At 36.4% G+C, this 23990-nt stretch overlaps 1 protein-coding gene across 6 annotated transcripts in view; it reads right to left on the bottom strand.

Moving 5' to 3' along the window:
- Window positions 1–23990, bottom strand: part of CEP152 (centrosomal protein 152) — a 128406-nt gene that overhangs the window by 18213 nt on the left and 86203 nt on the right. For 3 of the 6 annotated variants that reach the window (XM_037834038.1, XM_037834039.1, XM_037834040.1), the window contains exons 18-21: window positions 20239–20424; window positions 18370–18651; window positions 13891–14022; window positions 10955–11605 (exon numbers count right to left, since the gene is read on the bottom strand). In XM_037834038.1, the coding sequence (XP_037689966.1) occupies window positions 10955–11605; window positions 13891–14022; window positions 18370–18651; window positions 20239–20424 (1251 nt within the window). The remainder of the gene's footprint in view (window positions 1–10954; window positions 11606–13890; window positions 14023–18369; window positions 18652–20238; window positions 20425–23990) is intronic. The other 3 variants (XM_037834041.1, XM_037834042.1, XM_037834043.1) reach the window with 1 other exon arrangement.

The following is a 23990-nucleotide window of genomic DNA, read 5'->3' as shown; positions in this document are numbered from 1 at the left end:
GTATGTTAAACACCTGACACAAGATCCTTTACTAACATGTTCATTGACACTTTCTGTGTTCTAGTCCCTATTATAGGCAATATAGTTACTAAATTCATTAATGGATAAGATATTCTTTAAAGGCAAAATTTTCAGATTTTGGACAACTAAATCCCAAAAGGAACAGAAGGTGTGATCTTGAGAAAACTTGCCTGTTTAATTACCTAAAACACATTATATATGACTGATTCTATAAGCCTTGATTCTGATTATGAGAAACCCATCCAACTGACTGTCAGGAAACCTACCTGCAATGCCCAACAGAAGCAGAAAGTCAACAATTTTACAGAAAAGCAAGCTTTAGACAATCCAGAGGACATGAGGTTGAGGCAAAAAGGAGTAATAAAAGCTAAGACTAAAGGCAGCCAATGCTTTGGTTTCTACTCAAAACTGGAGGAGAAAAGCCAATATAACACAGAAGGCAAGAAAGCAGCAACCTTTTTCTTAGTTTTAACTTGCCTGTGATAGTAAGAAAAGACAACACATATTCTTAGGTTTGTTTGAAAATTTTGTTCCAATTGATATTTGTTTTCTTTTACCCATTATGAACTGTTGCATTAATATATTTTGATGAGGCATTCATTTTCTTGGAAACCATATTTTTAGTCATTACAGGTTCTCCATTTTTAAAATATTTTGATTGTCTAAGTTATTTTTTTTTTTTTTTTAAATCATCATTTTATTGAGATATATTCACATACCACGCAGTCATACAAAACAAATTGTACTTTCGATTGTTTACAGTACCATTACATAGTTGTACATTCATCACCTAAATCAATCCCTGACACCTTCATTAGCACACACACAAAAATAACAAGAATAATAATTAGAGTGAAAAAGAGCAATTGAAGTAAAAAGAACACTGGGTACCTTTGTCTGTTTGTTTCCTTCCCCTACTTTTCTACACATCCATCCATAAACTAGACAAAGTGGTGTTTGGTCCTTATGGCTTTCCCAATCCCATTGTCACCCCTCATAAGCTACATTTTTATACAACTGTCTTCGAGATTCATGGGTTCTGGGTTGTAGTTTGATAGTTTCAGGTATCTACCACCAGCTACCCCAATTCTTTAGAACCTAAAAAGGGTTGTCTAAAGTGTGCATAAGAGTGCCCACCAGAGTGACCTCTCGGCTCCTTTTGGAATCTCTATGCCACTGAAGCTTATTTCATTTCCTTTCACATTCCCCTTTTGGTCAAGAAGATGTTCTCCGTCCCACGGTGCCAGGTCTACATTCCTCCCTGGGAGTCATATTCCACGTTGCCAGGGAGATTCACTTCCCTGGGTGTCTGATCCCACGTAGGGGGGAGGGCAGTGATTTCACCTTTCAAGTTGGCTTAGCCAGAGAGAGAGGGCCACATCTGAGCAACAAAGAGGCATTCAGGAGGAGACTCTTAGGCACAAATACAGGGAGGCCTAGCCTCTCCTTTGCAGCAACCGTCTTCCCAAGGGTAAAATTTATGGTAGAGGGCTCAACCCATCAAACCACCAGTCCCCTATGTCTGTGGTCATGTTAGCAACCATGGAGGTGGGGTAGGCGAATACCCCTGCATTCTCCACAGGCTCCTCAAGGGGGCACTACATCTTTTTTTTTTTTTTTTCCCCTTGTTTGTCTTTTTTCTTTTTTTTTTTTTTTTTTTTTTTTTTTTAACTTTCCCTTCTTTTTTCAAATCACCTGTATGAAAAAAAAAGTTAAAAAGAAAACAAACATACAATAAAAGAGCATTTCAAAGAGACCATAGCAAGGGAGTAAGAAAAAGACATCTAACCTAAGATAACTGCTTAACTTCCAACATGTTCCTACTTTACCCCAAGAAAGTTACATAATATAGCAACATTTCTGTGAACTTGTTCCTACTACAACCATCAGAAATTAACAGACCATAGTCATTTCTGGGCATCCCCAGAACGTTAAATAGCTTATCTGTTCTTCCTGGATTATTGTTCCCCCTTCCTTAATTGCTCTCTACTGCTAGTTCCCCTACATTCTACATTATAAACCATTTGTTTTACATTTTTCAAAGTTCACATTAGTGGTAGCATATAATATTTCTCTTTTTGTGCCTGGCTTATTTCGCTCAGCATTATGTCTTCAAGGTTCATCCATGTTGTCATATGTTTCACCAGATCATTCCTTCTTACTGCCGCGTAGTATTCCATCGTGTGTATATACCACATTTTATTTATCCACTCATCTGTTGAAGGACATTTGGGTTGTTTCCATCTCTTGGCAATTGTGAATAATGCTGCTATGAACATTGGCGTGCAGATATCTGTTCGTGTCACTGCTTTCCGATCTTCCGGGTATATACCGAGGAGTGCAATCGCTGGATCGAATGGTAGCTCTATATCTAGTTTTCTAAGGAACTGCCAGACTGACTTCCAGAGTGGCTGAACCATTATACAGTCCCACCAACAATGAATAAGAGTTCCAATTTCTCCACATCCCCTCCAGCATTTGTAGTTTCCTGTTTGTTTAATGGCAGCCATTCTAACCGGTGTTAGATGGTATCTCATTGTGGTCTTAATTTGCATCTCTCTAATAGCTAGTGAAGCTGAACATTTTTTCATGTGTTTCTTGGTCATTTGTATTTCCTCTTCAGAGAACTGTCTTTTCATATCTTTTGCCCATTTTATAATTGGGCTGTCTGTACTATTGTCATTGAGTTGTAGGATTTCTTTGTATATGCAAGATATCAGTCTTTTGTCGGATACATGGTTTCCAAAAATTTTTTCCCATTGAGTTGGCTGCCTCTTTACCTTTTTGAGAAATTCCTTTGAGGTGCAGAAACTTCTAAGCCTGAGGAGTTCCCATTTATCTATTTTCTCTTTTGTTGCTTGTGCTTTGGGTGTAAAGTCTAGGAAGTGGCCTCCTAATACAAGGTCTTGAAGATGTTTTCCTACATTATCTTCTAGGAGTTTTATGGTACTTTCTTTTATATTGAGATCTTTGGTCCATTTTGAGTTAATTTTTGTGTAGGGGGTGAGGTAGGGGTCCTCTTTCATTCTTTTGGATATGGATATCCAACTCTCCCAGCCCCATTTGTTGAAAAGACCATTATGGCTCAGTTCGGTGACTTTGGGGGCCTTATCAAAGATCAGTCGGCCATAGATCTGAGGGTCTATCTCTGAATTCTCAATTCGATTCCATTGATCTATATGTCTATCTTTGTGCCAGTACCATGCTGTTTTGGCAACTGTGGCTTTATAATAAGCTTCAAAGTCAGGGAGTGTAAGTCCTCCCACTTCGTTTTTCTTCTTTAGAGTGTCTTTAGCAATTCGAGGCATCTTCCCTTTCCAAATAAATTTGATAACTAGCTTTTCCAAGTCTGCAAAGTAGGTTGTTGGAATTTTGATTGGGATTGCATTGAATCTGTAGATGAGTTTGGGTAGAATTGACATCTTAATGACATTTAGCCTTCCTATCCATGAACATGGAATATTTTTCCATCTTTTAAGGTCCCCTTCTATTTCTTTTAGTAGAGTTATGTAGTTTTCTTTGTATAGGTCTTTTACATCTTTGGTTAAGTTGATTCCTAGGTACTTGATTTTTTTAGTTGCTATTGAAAATGGTATCTTTTTCTTGAGTGTCTCTTCAGTTTGTTCATTTCTAGCATATAGAAACATTACTGACTTATGTGCATTAATCTTGTATCCCGCTACTTTGCTAAATTTGTTTATTAGCTCTAGTAGGTGTATCGTTGATTTCTCAGGGTTTTCTAGATATAAGATCATATCATCTGCAAACAATGACAGTTTTACTTCTTCTTTTCCAATTTGGATGCCTTTTATTTCTTTGTCTTGCCGGATTGCCCTGGCTAGCACTTCCAGCACAATGTTGAATAACAGTGGTGACAGCGGGCATCCTTGTCTTGTTCCTGATCTTAGAGGGAAGGCTTTCAGTCTCTCACCATTGAGTACTATGCTGGCTGTGGGTTTTTCATATATGCTCTTTATCATGTTGAGGAAGTTTCCTTCAATTCCTACCTTTTGAAGTGTTTTTATCAAAAAGGGATGTTGGATTTTGTCAAATGCTTTTTCAGCATCTATTGAGATGATCAATTGATTTTTCCCTTTTGACTTGTTAATGTGTTGTAATACATTGATTGTTTTTCTGATGTTGAACCATCCTTGCATGCCTGGAATGAACCCCACTTGGTCATGGTGTATGATTTTTTTAATGTGTCTTTGGATTCGATTTGCAAGTATTTTGTTGAGGATTTTTGCATCTATATTCATTAGGGAGATTGGCCGGTAGTTTTCCTTTTTTGTAGCATCTTTGCCTGGTTTTGGTATTAGATTGATGTTAGCTTCATAAAATGAGTTAGGTAGTGTTCCATTTTTTTCAATGTTTTGAAAGAGTTTGAGTAAGATTGGTGTCAGTTCTTTCTGGAAAGTTTGGTAGAATTCCCCTGTGAAGCCATCTGGCCCTGGGCATTTATTTGTGGGAAGATTTTTGATGACTGATTGGATCTCTTTGCTTGTGATGGGTTGGTTGAGGTCTTCTATTTCTTCTCTGGTCAATCTAGGTTGTTCATATGTTTCCAGGAAATTGTCCATTTCTTCTACATTATCCAGTTTGTTGCCATACAGTTGTTCATAATAGCCTCTTATAATTTTTTTAATTTCTTCAGGATCTGCAGTTATGTCACCTTTTTCATTCATTATTTTGTTTATATGGGTCTTCTCTCTTTTTGATTTTGTCAGTCTAGCTAGGGGCTTGTCAATCTTGTTGATCTTCTCAAAGAACCAACTTTTGGTGATATTTATCCTTTCTATTGTTTTTTTGTTCTCTATATCATTTATTTCTGCTTTAATCCTTGTTATTTCTTTTCTTCTACTTGGTTTAGGATTGGTTTGCTGTTCATTTTCTAGCTTCTTCAGTTGATCCATTAGTTCTTTGATTTTGGCTCTTTCTTCCTTTTTAATATATGCGTTTAGTGCTATAAATTTCCCCCTTAGCACTGCTTTTGCTGCATCCCATAGGTTTTGGTATGTTGTGTTCTCATTTTCATTCGTCTCTATATATTTAGCAATTTCTCTTGCTATTTCTTCTTTAACCCACTGATTGTTTAGGAGTGTGTTGTTTAACCTCCAGGTATTTGTGAATTTTCTAAGTCTCTGATGGTTATTGACTTCTAATTGTATTCCATTGTGGTCAGAGAATGTGCTTTGAATAATTTCAATCTTTTTAAATTTATTGAGGCTTGTTTTATGTCCCAGCATATGATCTATTCTGGAGAAAGTTCCGTGAGCACTAGAAAAGTATGTGTATCCTGGTGATTTGGGATGTAATGTCCTGTAGATGTCTGTTAAATCTAATTCATTTATCAGATTGTTTAGGTTTTCAATTTCCTTATTGGTCTTCTGTCTGGTTGATCTATCTATAGGAGAGAGTGATGTGTTGAAGTCTCCCACAATTATTGTGGAAACATCAATTGCTTCCTTTAGTTTTGCCAATGTTTCTCTCATGTATTTTGTGGCACCTTGATTGGGTGCATAGACATTTACGATTGTTATTTCTTCTTGCTGAATTGCCCCTTTTATTAGTATGTAGTGGCCTTCTTTGTCTCTCAAAACATCCCTGCATTTGAAGTCTATTTTATCTGAGATTAATATTGCTACACCTGCTTTCTTTTGGCTGTAGCTTGCATGAAATATTTTTTTCCATCCTTTCACTTTCAATTTCTTTGTGTCCCTGTGTCTAAGATGAGTCTCTTGTATGCAACATATTGATGGTTCATTTTTTTTGATCCATTCTGCGAATCTATATCTTTTAATTGGGGAGTTTAATCCATTTACATTCAACGTTAAAACCGTGAAGGCATTTCTTGAATCGGCCATCTTATCCTTTGGATTATGTTTGCCATATTTTTCCCTCTCTCTATTAATATCCTTTATTGTACCCATACCGAATCTCTTTAGTACTGAACCTTTCTCCAAGTCTCTCTGTCCTGTCTTTGTTTCTCTGTCTGTAGGGCTCCCTTTAGTATCTCCAGTAGGGCAGGTCTCTTGTTAGCAAATTCTCTCAGCATTTCTTTGTCTGTGAAAAATTTAAGCTCTCCCTCAAATTTGAAGGAGAGCTTTGCTGGATAAAGTATTCTTGGCTGGAAATTCCTCTCTCTCAGAATTTTAAATATATCGTGCCATTGCCTTCTCGCCTCCATGGTGGCTGCTGAGTAGTCACTACTTAGTCTTATGCTGTTTCCTTTGTATGTGGTGAATTGCTTTTCTCTTGCTGCTTTCAGAACTTGCTCCTTCTCTTCTATGTTTGACAGTGTGATCAGTATATGTCTCGGAGTGGGTTTTTTTGGATTTATTCTATTTGGAGTTCGCTGAGCATTTATGATTTGTGTATTTATGTTGTTTAGAAGATTTGGGAAGTTTTCCCCAACAATTTCTTTGAATACTCTTCCTAGACCTTTACCCTTTTCTTCCCCTTCTGGGACACCAATGAGTCTTATATTCGGACGCTTCATATTATCTATCATATCCCTGAGGTCCATTTCGAGTTTTTCAATTTTTTTCCCCATTCTTTCTTTTATGCTTTCATTTTCCATTCTGTCATCTTCCAGGTCACTGATTCGTTGTTCAACTTCCTCTAGTCTTGTACTATGAGTGTCCAGAATCTTTTTAATTTGGTCAACAGTTTCTTTAATTTCCATAAGATCATCCATTTTTTTATTTAGTCTTGCAATGTCTTCTTTATGCTCTTCTAGGGTCTTCTTGATTTCCTTCATATCCCGTACTAGGGTCTCATTGTTCATCTTTAGTTCTTTGAGTAGCTGCTCTAGGTGTGTCTCTTCTGGTCTTTTGATTTGGGTGCTTGGGCTTGGGTTATCCATATCGTCTGGTTTTTTCATATGCTTTATAATTTTCTGTTGTTTTTGGCCTCGTGGCATTTGCTGTCCTTGATAGGGTTCTTTTAGGGTTTGTAGACCAGTTGAAGTCCTTATCTCTAATTTATCAGATCTACAGCTTCGTGGGGTACACTTTCTCTAACTAACCAGCAGGTGGCGTCCACGAGCCACCTGTTCTCCACAAGCCAGATCTCCCCTGCTTAGCCTTTTTGGTGAGTGGGGGAGTGAGTCTTGTGGGGCCCAATTGGTGTCCCAAGCTTGCGTGTGTAGTTGGTGTTGCCTGCCCTGTATGTGGGGCGTGTTTCTGGGCAGTCGGGGAGGGGGGGTGGCCCTAACAATCAAATCTCCCTGATGATCCTAGAGTTTTAAAGCTACTGCAATAGTCTAATCCTTCAGTTCAGTCCTGCCACAGTTTGTCTCTGCCACTGACCCACAAGTCTTTGGTATTGGCGTATGGCTCCTGAGACTTGCAAGTGGGCCCCTCTTCCAGGCTGTGCACCCCGGGTCCTCTGTTGAGGGATGACTGTGCTATGTCACAGGTGAGTGCCGTCCCCCCAGGGCAGTTCTGGGCTGCTGGGCTGTGTTGGGAGGCTCCCAGTCTGCTCAAATGATGGCTGAATGGGGCTCTGTTAATTCACACTGCTCCCCCTTCCCAGCTCTGGGACATTCAGCTGAGGTTGCAGGGAAGGCTAATGTCCACGCCCAGTTTTGTGGTGTGTGCCTGTTATTTGAAGCACTTCCGTCACACTGGGTTGTCTGGGGCAGCTCTGGGCTATGGGGCTGGCGATGGGCAGGAGTGTTTCCTGTCCACCAGGATGGTGGCTGTGAGCGGACACCCCCCTTTTCTTGGGAAGTTGTGTTGTTTAGTGAATTTTCTCAGCCACTGGATTATTGCCTTTTGTCTCACAGCTCTCTTATTTCTGCTCTTGACTTGACATGCCCAAATTTCAATTCTTTGAAGCTTTCTGTATTGAGCTTCTTAGAGTAATTGTTTTAGAAAAAGCAAAAAGGATTTAAAAAAAAAAAAAAAAACGGCCCTCCTCAGAGATCTAATGGGTTGTTGAAATGCTAATAGACAAAGCAACCAGGGCCATTAAGGAAAGGTGCCCTGGGCAGAGAGATCAGCCTTGCTTTGGGATTTGCATATGCGCCTCAAGGCCTGATCTCCGCCCTTCCCCTTTCTGTGTTCACCAGAACTCCAAAAATCCTCTGCTTTTACTTTGGAGCTTCTCGTGTTGTTTTCCTTCTATGCCCGTCTCCTCTCTGCTGGGCTGGCTGCTCTCAGAGTCTCTGGTGTCTGGCCTCAGTCTATCTATGGTTGGAGTTTGAATCAGTAGAATGAGTTTCCGATGAGAGCAGCCACTGCAATTCTCCCTTCTCCTTCCTGGAGCTGACAGCCCCTCCTCCCCCGGGACTGAGCCTGGCAGGGAGGGGCGCGGGTCCCCTGGCCGCAAAAACTTACAGATTTCGCTGATCTCAGCAGTTCCACGTTTTCATGAGTGTTGTATGAAGTATGCCCAAAGACAGATTGCTCTGTGGTGTCCAGTCCACGCAGTTCCTGGCTTTTTACCTACTTTCCTGGAGGAGTAACTAAAACATACAGCTCACCAGTCTGCCATCTTGCCCCGCCTCCTGTCTAAGTTATTTTAATGACAACTTGTTTCATAAATACTGATAACAAGTTTTAATTTAATGAACAATTCTAAAAACCACATATTTAATAAATTATAAATCATTGTTCTTCACATTTATGACACTATATTGCAAACTTACAATCATCGCTTTTTTTTTTTTCTTGAAGGCCCTGAGATGGGTTAGCTCTAAAATGGCAGAAGGTCAAGTATTACTTCTTGGACAAATGCCAGATTAGGCATTTCAAAGCAACCCTTTTCTCAGTAATGAAATCTGACCCCACCCAACACAAGTGGAAAAAGTCTAAGTTCTTGTGAGCCACATTAAGTCACACAGATGATTTTGCTCTGTTCGCACAATCATAAGCCCTGTAAAAAGATCCCAGAGTTGATTCTGTATTAGTAGTAGCACAAAAGTGTTGTATTTTCTTGATTTTTAAAGCAGAGATTACCTTTCCAGGAAAGCGAGCTTGAAAACATACAACATGATTTTTCAATCACTTCTCATCCTTAAAACCTCCTATAGATAGGTCTTTATATTTTAACTATATATTTTCTCCAAATATTATAAGCAGTACTCACAAGAAATGATCTTGCCCAGTTATTTCTACAATGACTAGAACTACGGTCCAAAAGTTACATATTTGCAAAGTCAAGGATAAAAGTATCCTTTGGTATTTTTAGTACTCCTTCTAGCTCTAAAATTCTAAACTGTTTCAATTACAGGATACAGAAAGGCCAAATTGTGTTATACACAGCCTACCGAAACCCAAGAAATTAGATAGGCAAGGGATGTGTATGTTCTTTAATTAATTAATGAGCAATTAATATATGACTGTCCAAGGAAATGTGCTAGCTATTAGCAAATGTGGGGCCAGAACTCAGATTTTTTCCTAGCTTATGATTCTTTCCATTAGATATTAATTCCAAATGCTCACTCCTGGCCTTGGAAATCTTTATTCACCATATCTTAACCCTCATCTCTTTACTCTTCTGTCAGGCTTTCTAAATCTAATTCCAAAGGTTGAAGTTGGCTGATCACAACACCTAGAATATCATTCTGGATCTTTCATGCATACCTAATTTATTTAATCATAAGGTAGCAAGGCTTTGGTTTTCTCAGATCTTTCACACAAACCAAAAGTTGGCCTTAGACCCTCTCTAGCTAACCCGACTTAGCAGGTGAACTCACTGCCCTCCCCTCTACGTGGGACCTGGCTCCCAGGGGTGTAAATCTCCCTGGCAACACACGATATGACTCCCAGGGATGAATCTGGACCCAGCATCGTGGGATTGAGAACATTTTCTTGACCAAAAGGGAGATGCAGAATGAAACAAAATAAAGTTTCATTGGCTGAGAGATTTCAAACGGAATCGAGAGGTCACTCTGGTGGGCACTCTTACGTACTATAAAGATAACACTTTTTAGGTTTTAAGGTATTGGAACAGCTAGAAGTAAATACCTGAAACTATCAAACTGCAATCCAGTAGCCTGGACTCTTGAAGACAACTGTATAACAATGTGGCTTACAAGGGTGACAGCATGATTGTGAAAGCCTCGTGGATCACACTCCCTTTATCCAATTTATGGATGGATGAGTTGAAAAATGGGGACAAAAACTATGAAAAATAGGGTGAGGGGGATGATTTGGGTCTTCTTTTTTACTTTTTTAATTCTTATTTTTACTTTTTCTGGTATAAGGAAAATGTCTAAAAAATAGATTGGGGTGATAAATACACAACTATATGATGGTACTGTGAACAAGTGATTGTACACCATGGATGACTGTATGATATGTGAATATATCAATAAAACTAAATTAAGAAAAAAAGTTGGCCTTAGTACATGTGCAACTAAATGGAATACAACTCACTCACTCTATATGCACGTATATCTCACACCAACAAAATGGGTCTTAAGAGTTTTGTGTGTGTGCCATACATGTATTTACTTGTTTCTATAACAATATTGTTCATACTTGGTTGGTATTTTTGGCCTATATGTGATATAAACTCCTTGAGGGGAAGAAATAGGCTTCCAATCTCTTTAGAAGTTTTTAAAAATCCTAGTTTAATATGATGCTTACTTATTGAAGTGGTCATGAGAGTTATTCAATTTCTGAAATCTCAAGCCCTTGCAAAGAATGGCTTATATTTTTTATGAAAAAGATGTCTAGAGGCTAAAAACTCTGTGTCATATTCATGGCACTATAAAGAAGTAGAGGTTTTTGAAAACAAAATATGCAGTTCTTTGGGTTTGCAACAAAGCTTTTTAAACCACTGGTTAAAAAAAAGCAAAAACAAAAAACCCCACAAATCTTACATCTACTAAACTGTAAAATGAAGAAAGGATAAAATACCATATGCAACTTCTACAATCACTCTTGATGTTTAATAGCTCTTTCAATTCTCAGGATCATACCTTTTCCCATTCTGGTTCAGCATCGTCTATAAGCGAGGAGGGTGTATCTCGATATGCTTTCTGTATGCAGGCCTTTAGTTTTCCAAAATATTGTACAGACACCCATTTCGAAGAACAAGTTGACACAACTTCCAAAAACTGCTTGTTCTCTGAATCACTGATGTGCCCCTTTTGGGTATCCCTTAAGAGAAATTCAAGTACAGTTAGGACATCTTCCTCATACTGATAAATTTCCAGTTGGATCCGCCTGCCTTCCTGTATAGTCCATTCTCTACGACTCTGGTCTAGACATGTTTGTAATTCTCTCTCCTTCTGAAAAAGAAGTTCAGTTTTCTGTTTCACAAAGTCTTCTTTAGCTGCCACAAGCACCTCATTAATTTTATTTCGATGATCATCTAAAAATTGCCGGTAATCTTGCTCATTTTGTTCCTGAATTCTGTGGATTTCTTCTTGCTTTTCTTTGTTCCATTCACTCCGGGCCTTAGCCAACTCAGCCCTGACAACCACAGGGACTTCCTGGTTCTTTAACTCTAGTTCCCTCTGAAGAGAATGAATTTTTTCTTCTAATTCCTTTCCAGGTATAACACTTTTCTTCATATTTTCAAGTTCACTTTTCCATTTTTCTTTAGCTTCAGAAACAGCAAATGATATCTAAAGGACATAACAATGTACATTAAAAACTCTTTATGATTCTTCTCATAACAAAAAATTGAACTAAAAGTGACTATTTGGGTTTAACCTCTGAACTTAAGAGTCTTAAAATCAGGCTGAAGGAAAAAAGTAAATTTAGATAAGACATTATCTATAAAATATAGTTAAATTATACTTAAGGTTTCTTTCTCTCATCTTAAATCACCTAATATTTTATGTCTTATGCTATTTAAAAAGCAAAACATAAGCTTCTTGATGGAGAACTAGAAGTTTAAATTGGCCAAAAAAATCTATCAATATGCATGTATGTATATACATATATGTGTATACATATATTTCCATATGTGTGTATGTATATATGTGTGTGTGTGAATATATACATTTAAATAACTAGCCAAAACTAACTTTAGTGGTTAAAAGTTCCTTAAATGACAATATCATATGGAAAAAAAGTCATTTTTCATTAATCTGATTTTCTTTTATAACAGAATAACAGGAGTAGTAAATCATAGAAAATTATAGTTAGTATTCAAACAAAGAGTAATAGGAAATAAAAACACCTGGGCTCTAGCTCTAATCCTGCCATTGATTGCACAGACAGTCTAGCAGGGTGCTGACAGAGCAGATGCTGGAGATAAACTGCCCGCATTAATCTGCCAGCAGTGGGACCATGGGCCATTCCTCAACTTTGAGGCTCAGTTCCCTCATCCATAAAAAGTGATAATTATAATACCAACCTGATAGGGTTGTTTAGGATTAAATGACATAAGGAGATAATCCATTTAAAGCCCTTGGTCCAAAGCCTGGCAGATAATAAGGACCCAATGAATGTTACTTAGTTATTGTTACTTTGGCAGCATGACCTTGGAAAAGTCATCTAAGCTTTTTGACCCTCAGTGTCTTCTCCTATATAATGAGCTGATTAGATCATGAACTTGAGTCTCTTTTACTTCCACTATTCCCTGACTAAATTCAAAGAGGTTACAGGAAGATAATGTCAAAGACAGAATAAACAGGCATCCCCAAGGGCTTGGGCCTTGACTGTGGGGCCTGCAGTTAATACTATATAAAACGTTCTGGATGAGAAAAAGGGTATCTGCTTACTAAATTTTCTACTATATAATTATAATATACAAACCTATATAGATTTTTAAACACATGTATTTTTATTCAATAATGCGCTCTTGACAAGTTTCACATAAATAAAAAATTTTGATGTAATTATGTTTTAAGTTTACTAAAGGAACTTTAAAAAAAACTGAAGCTCACTGTGTAAGGTGAGATTTACAAGGGAATTCACAGCAAAAATTCCTCTGTTACCAACAGAACAATTCAGCAGTGATTTAAAACATTTTTAGTGTTTTTAGAGCAAATATATCATGTATTGATCATAACAGATGCCTGGAAATAATTACCAGATGACTTGGGTGGAGGTGGTAGATCCTATAGATTTTGTGAGGCATGGGGTAGATAAAACTCAATTTTTCCAAAGTGCTGTCTAGCTATCATAAGAATATTTATTGTGGAATAACTCCTTATTCTCTTCTTTTGATACAATTTATTGTTTTTTAAGCTTTTATTCACTGGTAGGCCTATCTCTGAAGTCTATATAGTACTGATTTTAAAATAATTCTATTTTTGTAGCTCAACATTATCTGACTTGTTGTTTTATAATATATTCTATATGTGTTAGGGCTGGACTACTGCTTCTTTGCCAGAATATTATTAAAATTTCTAAACTTTTATTTTTCCAAATAACTTTTAGAATTGTTATGTCACATTTCCAAACTATATTCTGTTTGCTGGCATTTTGATTAGACTTGGTTTAGACCAATAAATTAAGTTGGGGGAATACACATGGTTATAATACCCAATTTATCTGGTCAAAGAACATACCTCTTGAAGGATGAGTTGGTTATTTGCTGAGGACAGTATGTTATAAGGCTACTGCCACAGCACAGAAAACAATCTTTAGGTACAGAAAAGGATACTGTATAGCTAATAATAAACAGATAAATACCTATTCTCAACTTCACTAAGGATAGGACAACATAGAATGGGATTTGGTTTAGCAGTTAAGGAGATCTTGCTAACTATGAGAATTTTAAGACACTAAAATACATTCTCTCGGAACAGCTTGCTAGGTCCTAAGCTAATGCTTAACGTGCATTATCTTATTTCATCCTTCAACAACTCCATGAGTAGGTACAAATTCTCAAGGCTGAGATGAGAGAAGGGGTTAGGAGGGGTGGCCCCCTGAGGTTTCTTTCCAGGGGAGCTCTTACCCGTTTGGCCACTGAGATTTCTTGTTGTTCTTCCCACTTCTTCCGATCGTTCCTTACACGGGCTTTATACTCTGCAAGCTCAGGCAGTTCTTCCAGCCATCGATGACGAGCATTTTGCACAGCTGTTTCTACCTGTAGGATATTGCAACAGAAAGAGGTAAAGTGAGTCAGGAAGGCAGCTGGGTGCCATCCAACCACCCTATGCGTATCCAAACCTCAATACAGCTTACAGCCTTACATGTGGCAAATTTTCCTACTGACGAGAATAAATTTGTAATTGTGAATACCACTAAAATGGTATGAATGCTTGAGATGGGGAAGTTTATATTGGGTATGCTTCCACAATTTAAAAAAATAAAAGAGCAACTATAGAGACAAAAACAATTAAATGCAATACAATATCCTGAATGGGATCTAATAATGTTAAGGCCCAAAAGGACATTATTGGGACATACGAAGAAATTGAATAGACTGTAAGCTTTATATCAATGTTAAATGGCTTGAACTTGATAACTTTATTTAAGGGATTTACATAAATAAATATGCTTGTTCTTAGGAAATGTACATGGAAATATTAGGTGTTTGAGGAGCATGAGGTATACAACCTACTCACATATGTTTAGAAATTAGATATAGTTAGATAACTAGAGAAGGAAAGAAAGAAAGAGGGAAGGAAGGAAGGAAGGAAAATTTGGCAAAATGTTAAGTTAGTAGATCTGGATATTTGATGGGTATGTTAGAATTCTCTGTATGAGTTTTTTATTATTTTTGCAACTGTCCTGTAAGTTTCAAATTATTTCAAAATAAGTTTAAGAATGAAAAAAAAATGAATTTGTGACTAATAAGGGTGATACATCAATTCAGGCAAAATTTAAGATGAATTATGAGGGTGATCTGATGCAAATCTATCACCAGTTACCATAAGATCATTTATTAAATAATCTTTCCTTATTTCCTTGTTTTGAAATGCATACAGATATACACACACATACACCCATACATGCACACATAAGTAGCTGGATTTCTTACTCAAATGGTAAATACATTTATATGTAGATTCCAGGGAGTTAAAAATATGGGGAAAAGATAAAGCTTCTATAGAAGTGTATATTCCTTACAAAGTTATTATCAATGTTTCCTTCCTGCTATATCATGCTATTTGTTTTTCTTTACAAGATCTATAATTTGTAAATACCAAAGCAGCACCCTTAAACATGTCACTCTGCCTATAGGAAATTTTCTTAACTCTGTTCAAATCTTTTAGTAAACACTTCAGAAAACTATTTTTTAAATGTGTTGAAGATGTCCTTGATACCATTACATATATATGCCTAGTTTCTAGACTTTAAGGTTGCCCTGTAAAATCATGAAGAACAATTTAACAAATAAGAAAAATTTCAAGTATTTATCAAAAGCTGAGTATATTTTTAAAACTTTACTCCAGGTGTTATCCTGTTTAAGAGGTTATAATAAATAATAGCTCTAAACTAATAGCTGTATAGTAGACAGTATATTAAAGTCCAGGGACCTCTGAGCATCCAGAAACCCTATTTTCAAAACAATATTAAGACATCATCTGGACAGGCATATAGACCTATGGAATAGAATTGAGAGCTCAGAAATAAACCCTCACATCTGCAGCCAAGTGATTTTTGACAAGGGTGCCAACTATACTCAATGAGGAAATAGTCTCAAAAAATGGTACTGGAAAAACTAGATATCCAAATACAAAAGAATGAAAGTGGATCTCTACCTCACATGTAAACATTAACTCAAAATCGATAAAAGGCCTAAATATAAGAGCCAGAACTATGAAACTCCTAGAAGAAAACATAAGGAAGCATCTTTGGGACCTTATATTAGGCAATAGTTTCTTAGACTTTATAACAAAAGCATGAGCCAAAAAAGAAAAAATAGATGATTGGGACCTTATCAAAATTAAAAAAAAAATCTTTTGTGCAGAGGACATTATCAAAAAAGTGAAAAAGATAAACTACAGGATGGGAGAAAATATTTGGAAATCATATATCTGATATGGGTTTAAATTCCAGAATATATAAAGAACTGCTACAATTCAACAGTGGAAAGACAAACAACCCAGTTAAAAAACAGGCAAGGGGCTTAAAAAGACATTTCTCTAAGGAAGATACATAAATGGTCAATAAGCACATGAAAAGATGCCCAACGTCATTAGCCATTAGGGAAATGCACATCAAAACCACAATGTGATACACCATTTCACACCCACTAAAAGGGCTACTATTAAAAAAAAACAGAAGATAGCAAAGGTGAGGATGTGGAGAAACAGGCACACTCATTTATTGTTGGTGAGAATGTAAAATGGTATAGCTGCTGTGGAAAACAGTTCAGCAGTTTCTCAGAAAATTAAATATAGAATCACCATATGACCTGGCAATCCCACTTCTAGGTATATACCCCAAAGAATTGAAAGCAGGGACTCAAGCATATGTTTGCACACTGATGTTCATAGTGGCATTATCCACAATTGCCAAAAGATGGAAGCAACCCAAGTATCCATCAATAGATGAATGGAAAAACAAAATGAGGTATATACATACAGTATAAAAAGAAGGAAGTTCTGATACAGGCTACAACATGGATGAACTTTGAAGACCACGTTGAGTGAAACAAGCCAGACACTAAAGGACAAATATTGCATGAACTCATTTGTATGAAATAACAGAATATGTACATTCATAGAATAAGAAGTTAGAGTACAGGTCACTGGAGGTCAAGATGGAGGTGGGGAATGATGAATTAATACTTAACTGGTATAAAGTTTCTATTCTGGAAAAGTTTTGGTAATGGGTGGTGGTTGTGGCAGCATTGTGAATGTAATTAACAACACTGAATCAAACACTTGAAAATGGTTAAAATGGGAAGTTTTAGATTATGTTACTATGACAAAAATTTTAAAAACCCATAGTAGTGTACAACACAAAGAGTGAACTCTAATGTAGAATATGAACTATAGTTTTAATACAATTATAATAATATTGTTTCATTAATTTTAACAAAGAGATCTGTGCTGGTTTGAAGCTGTTATTTACCCCAGAAAAGGCCACGTTCTTTTAATCCATTCTTGTGGGTGCAGACCTGTTGTGGGTGGGACCTTTTGATAGGTTGTTTCAATTGAGATGTGATCCAACCCATTCAAGGTGGGTCTTAATCCTTTACTGGAGTCCTTTATGAGAGGATAAAGGACAGAAAAAAATCTGAGAGCTTGGAGAGAGAAACACCCAGAGAAGTCTAGAGAGAGCTGAGAAAAACCCCCGGAGTAGCTGAGAGCCACTGAAACCAGAACCCAGGAGAAAAGGACCAGCAGAGGTCATCATGTGCCTTCCTATGTGACAGAGGGACCCCAGATGCCAGTGGCCTTTCTTCAGAGCTTTAGTAAACCAAAACAGTGCCACACTAATGCAAAATGTTCATAATAGGGAAAACTGTATATGTATGTGGGGGGGGGAGGGTATATGGGAACTCCATATAATCTGCATGATTTTTCTGTAAACCGACAACTTCTTTAATAAGGAATCTTACAAAAATATTTTCAAAACAATATTAAAACATGATCTGCCTTTTTCATTCTTATTTTCTCATGAGTGAATGGTACCACTCTCAAGAGCTACAGGGTGGGTGGTATTATCTTTGCAACCAGTGCAATGTGTGCTTGGGTATTCTTGTGTTTTAAATTTTTCTCAGATTTATTGTCAAATACATTAAAATATTAATAGATACAGACCCACAAAATCTCTTTGGAGTTTCAATTTTTTAAACTGTAAAGGAGACCTGAGATCAAAAAAATTTGAGAACCACTGTAATAGGTAATATCCATATAACAGACATAATCTTTAGTCTGTTACACAGAGCTATCCTTTAGCCTGACACATCTTGGAAATTAAGTAATTTGCTCTAGCTTAAAATGACCTAGCTTTGTTAGTACTTCATAGGAAAAGCAGCAACATTGCTTCTTGGTAGCTGATGGGAATTACAGACAAAGTGCCATTTAAGAGGCACGCTTGCAGATTCAATTCTCCCTCAAGTCTCAACATAAATATTGTTAAATATCTTATTTGCTTTAAATTTGCTTATCAACAGCTACTTTAGTGGAATATTTTCCATAAAATTAGATATGAAAGATTTGTAACTAAATCGTGCTTAATTCCGATGTAAACCCACCATCTTTAACCTTGGTGTTCGTAATGCTTATACTATTTGATCTCAGAGGCCCAAACATTTACAAAAAGAATATATTAAAAAAAAAAACAAAACAAAACTCTGAGTGGTGACAGAAGTATAATGAAGACAATTTTAGGGACATAAACATAATTGGTTTTCTATAGAAATGCATAAAATTTTAAAAACATAAAAGTTGTAAACAAGTTTAACAGAAGCATTTTAAGGTTTTCATAACTGGATGGGAGTTCCAATAACTTTACTCTATATCCTGCCTATTACCTGTTTGGCAATATTTTCACAGTGTTTGAGTTCCAGTTCAACTTCAAGTTTCTTCAAGGCCCCCTTGATAGCGATTTGCTTCTCTTGCTCTAAATCTTGCTGAATCTTTCGCTTCTGCTCTTCTATCATCGCTGCTATCTCCTTCTTGGAAATTATACCAGTTGTGGTTACTTGGTCAGTCTGGCTGCCACAATCTGAGGTCTTCTTTTTCATTTCCTTTATAGTTTGATCCAGCTTAGACTGCCACTCCTTTTCAAGCTGTTGAATGAGTTCTTGTTTAATCTGTTTTCAAAAGAAAAATTGAGCAGAAAAATATTCAAATAAGTAAAAATTAGAATTAGTAGCCAAAAAAGCAACCACAGCTTTTTGAAAATGATCTAAACATCATTATAGTAATTATATGAGGTTTAGAAATTTAGTCAATGAAAATATATCTTCAAGTAAAACCTGAAAGTTACACTTGGACCTTATCTATGTGACAGAAGTAACATGGAAGATTTAAGTAAATTGTGTAAGGTCAGGCTATCTTGCTCTGAAGACAGAACCTTCTGGAAACTTTGACATTGCCATTAAAAAGATGGAATGATTTAAAAAAAAACTCAAAAAAAACCTTTTGATATTAATAATATGTTTTGCCATCAACACCACGCTTTGTACAATGCAAGCATTCCAGTAAGTCTAATTAATGAACCTAAATTGAAAGGACAGTCTTAAAAAAATAGTTGTATTCACATTAGAAACTAGCTTGTTATGATGTTAAAGTCTACTTAGTAGACTGTGCAGAACATCTTAATGATTCTTTTCCATCTGCAGCAGTGCAATGGGACGGATCCAAACAGAAATCAGTCTTATGCACAAGTGTGAAACAGCAAAATTTGCTCTTCCCTTTTCCTCTTCTCCACCTTCCAGTTAACCAAGGTTCTCTTCTCTACCTCCTGGATATCCAAGTTTCTCAAACTGCTTCCCTGACTACCAAAGTTCCTGGCTGTGTTGCTGCACTTGAAATGGCCCTCTTTTTACCATCTCATGCTTTCCTGACATTCTGCCAAAAACATTTGGTCTTTTATATCATTCCCCTGGTAAATAATTGGCTAGCAAATCCAACTAAAAAAGAAAACAATTTGCAACAATGTACAAATAGTGGATTCGTTTTGTACCATCCAGATTACATAATTTTATATTAAAAAATGACTAGTAGAAAGAATTTCAGGTACCAGCACTAGATTAAAGGAAATTCTATTTGGGGAGAGGGATGGGAGACGAGAGGCTGGGAGGCCAAAAAACAGGACAGTACAGTCTTGAGATAGCATTGGCCTCTAAAATTTGCATTACTGTAGACAGGAGAAGCTAGTTTAAACAAACTTGAGAATTTATTTCATTTCCCAATAAGTTTTTTGAGATCAGGAAGTTGGTTCTTAACTTTCTAGGAAACTATTAGCATTTCCCAGCCTCATTTGCTACTTACGCAATCAAGGTATAAATCCCATGCTTCTACACCTGCCCAGTCATCACTTCTTTCTTCTAACCCATAATAAGGATTATTTTGTTAATTACAGATATTGGTCTGGCATTATCAGAATCATTTCACAATATAAAATTAGGACCTGGTTTCTTTTTGAGGATTTTCACTCAAAGGAATGCCATAAAATCTGTTGTTTCCTGAATCTGGTTGAAAAGTTAAGAGGGTAGATATTTTTAAAGCTAAAATTGATGTGGTAAAGTGCTAATAGCTCGATTTTGATATGTAAAAGTGGTGATGATACAGGTACTTTGCAATTTAAAATTGTCTGTCTGCACAAGAAGAATTCTCCCAACAGAGTTAATACTATACTTTTTTTAACATGGTGACCAGAAAATTTTAACCCACACCTCTTTTTGTTCCTTCTCCCAGTGTGCTTTGGCTGAGGTCACTTCATTTTCAACCCGCCATTTAATATCAGTTTCTTGTTCTTTCTGCCACTTGCTCTTTTCCATCATAAGGGTATCTTGGTACTTTTCTTCAAGTTCCACCTGCAGTTTGCTTACATATTCTTCTCTCTTTTCCAATACCTGTTTCTTTAAACAAAATTCAAGAAAATATCTCTTTGCAACACTTACCAGTCTCCAAGTCAAACTTACAAAATAATGATTGTATGCATGCAACAGAGACAAATGATCTTTACCTAAAGGCTAACTCCATCAGATGAATAAACTGCCTTTAAAGACCTGCTTACGACTCAAGTATTTTGAGAAAAAACTCAAAATGGCTATTTTTTAAATAGAAGTATAGAATATAATAAACGCATGCCCAGAAGACCAAATACTCTTTTTAAAAAGTAAAACTGACAGTCTTGATCCTAGCATATCTTAGACCCTACCTGTCATGGTATCACTCAGGTACCATAGCCCAGTAAAGATTTACAGTTTTTAAAAGCCTCGTATTCTGAGAGAAGCCAAAAAACAGCTCCACTATAAATTCTGTGATAAATCTGAATTTTGTGGTGTTTTTAAAATGAAAGGCCAAAAACTTATCAAAACTAAAGTGCTACCCAATCAGGACCATCAAGTATCATTTGAAATTTGATAATTTGAACTATTCATGCAGCCCTCTCTATTCATCCTAGGAATCCAGCTGATCTGAAAACTGGATTCCCTTGCATTATGATCTGTCACTGAAAATAAAACACCACTCTGTGATCAAAATTACCTATGAAAGTTTGTTTGCTTGTTTTTTGTTTTCGTTTTTAGTTTTCTGGAGGTTCCACCAAGATGCCATGGGGAATCTCCCCTTGAGGCCAACTTGAGTATAATGCCAGAGAAGTAGACCTCATATATCTATTACTACACAGCAGCAGAGCTTTTGTTCTGAGTCTCTTTTAGCATTATTTCTAATTCATGACTATCCGTTGCATGGGCTTTTTTCCTAATTCACAGCTGATCTAGATTATTTCTGTCTTAATGCCCATCTGATCCCTCTCTACCATGGACACACGCTGAGAAGATGATATCTATCTTTGCTTAGTTTGTATACTTTCGGAAATCACCATTTCTTCACATTCAGGTCACAGCAACTGCTGTTGTACCAAGACTGTAGGGTATTTAACCACATTGTGGCAGACTGAATTATGTACCCCAATTTAGACATGTTCTTAATCTCAATCCCCATTCCCATGGGTATGAACCCATTGTACATAAGACCTGTTAAAGATGTTATTTTAGTTAAGATGTGGTCCAACTGAATGAGGGTGGGTCTTAATCTGGATTACTGGAGCCCTTATAAAGAGAACTGGGAAGATACAGAAGCAGGAGAGGAGAGGATATCACCATGTTACATAAGGCAGGGATTCAAGCCAAGGAACTGCAAGCCAGCACCTGAATGCTGTGGACCTTGGGGAAGCAAGCCTTCTAGCTGCCAAAACCATTAGACAATACCTTCCTGTTGTTTAAACCAAACTATTGTGGGGTATTTTTCATAGCAGCCGGAAAACTAAGACATACTTGGTGGAGGAAGTTGATCAGTGTGTCACATCATATATCACTGCTATTAATTTTGATGACTTTAGAAGAAATCTCCAAGTTGTCTTGTCTATGTACATCTATCCTTCAGCGGCTATTCCCATACGTATTTGAATTTCCTTTTGAGTTTGCTAGTGCCCCATTGGCCAAAGCAAGTCATATGGCTAAGATCAGATTCAAGGGATGAAAAAGATTCCATCTCTTGATAACAGCTGCAAATCACATTGCAAAGGGGCCTGTATTCAGGGATGGAAAGAATTTATGGCCATCTCTGCAATCTACCACAATGAGAAAAACCTTACCTTCCTCTCTTTACAGAGGAAAAGTAACAGATTCATTGGTCATAGGGATCTGCCATCTGAACACACTAAAGGAATATCTAATTTTAAAAGTTCTACCATTAAAGGGATATTTTTAAAATATTTAAATGTGTTTTGCATGGCTTGGACAGCACAAAACTCTACCTTCTAAGAAGGACTTACTTAATTTGTGTAACCGTTGTAAAAAATTAGCCTTAAGGTGTGCAGGAATGGAATTATAAATGAATGGGAATGTTAATCACCTCTGCTTTTCTGGAGGTTCATATCCTCCATTAATTACTACCTAATCTAAAGGGTTCTGCATGTATGACTATTTTTTCTTTCCCTTAATGAGCCAGGTTAACATGTGAGGAAAATTCTCTGTGCTAATAAAAGCTGTTAAAACTTGGAATTGAGTTCTACTTAACCAACAACCTGACTCAACAAGTGTTTCAGAAAACACTACGTATGAAACAGGAAAATATACCCACAGATTCTGGTATTCCCTGTCTTATAGATTCTGTACCTAGGCGAAATGGCTGAAGACCTGCAGAAAAGGGCTATCCCAAAAGTTCCTTAGTTTGTTCCCGAGTTTAATAAGATTCTTCCATTGGGTGAGTGTAAAATATTTCCTAGGAAAACAGACCGGTATACCTTTGCCTACCTACAAAGGATATGAAAAGATTAAAGTCTCTAAAATTTAACAGTGTTCCTGGTCTAACTAATTTATAAACACTTACTAAGGCTTTTATAATTCTACAATTTAAAAACTAAAGAATTCCCAGAGAAGGAAGAAATTGAACTTCAAATGCCATATATACACTGGCCCTTTAACTAAAACTCAAAGAAACTACTAGCCCAGGTGACTGCTAGATAAGAAAGAAATGCAAATAGATGTTAGGCTAACAACTGATAGTCATAAAAATAGTATTAATGACACCTTCTGAAAGTTAATAGTTGGTTAATGAATACAGAAAAATAATATGAATATTGTAAGTCCTTGGACGATTAGATTGGCTTGACAGCTGTTTTGTTTTCAATCTGATCTTTCAACATTATGGAATATCATACAAGCAAAATATTTTATTTTACACAAGATTCGGGATTATTTTTCACAAAGAAAGACATTAATTTGAACTTCCTAAATTTTCTACAGTGGTTTAGGGGTTATATAAACTATCATGGTCTTCTCAAAATACTTATGGTTATGAGAGTGTTAGCAAATGTACTTACTCAAATTAAATTATTACAACTGATGTCTTATGAACAGACAAGACTGAAGATCATTAACCTTAATTACTCCCCTTGCACTTTCATGCAAAATTTGTAAACATCATCTCTCTAAAAAACTTTGAATATTAACAATGACTTATGTTTTATAACGGCAATTTAAAAGTAATTTCAAAGTTCCTTAATTGACTTTAGGACCTTGGACTAGTATTAAACTAAGTTTACAGTAATCTTTAGTTGCCTGGAAATTTTCTAATTGGTAGTAAAATTCATAATTAACAACTTCTATCCTTGTCTATATAAAACATATTTTTTCTTTGTAGCACTCTAAGATGGCAAATTCAATGTGATAGCAACAGTTATATATAAGATGTTGAAGAAATAAAAATAAAGCTAAAGTTGAAAGCTTTATACTGATATAGGTGTGTATTTTAAACACCTACTTATAAAAATGAATTAAAATTATTAAACAAAGAAAGCTTATGAATGAGAAACCCAAAAGAAAATCGATCTGCTCTAATATGTAATGGCATGGTAATCATGAGCAAAGAAAGATGCTAAAAAAATTAGGTATGTTTGCATTCTCTCCAGAGTTTA

The sequence above is a fragment of the Choloepus didactylus genome, chromosome 4 (genome assembly GCF_015220235.1).
Source record: "Choloepus didactylus isolate mChoDid1 chromosome 4, mChoDid1.pri, whole genome shotgun sequence".
In the NCBI taxonomy this organism is placed as follows: domain Eukaryota; kingdom Metazoa; phylum Chordata; class Mammalia; order Pilosa; family Megalonychidae; genus Choloepus; species Choloepus didactylus.
The sequence above is the reverse complement of the archived record's forward strand: the minus strand, read 5'-3'. Positions and strand labels throughout refer to the sequence as shown.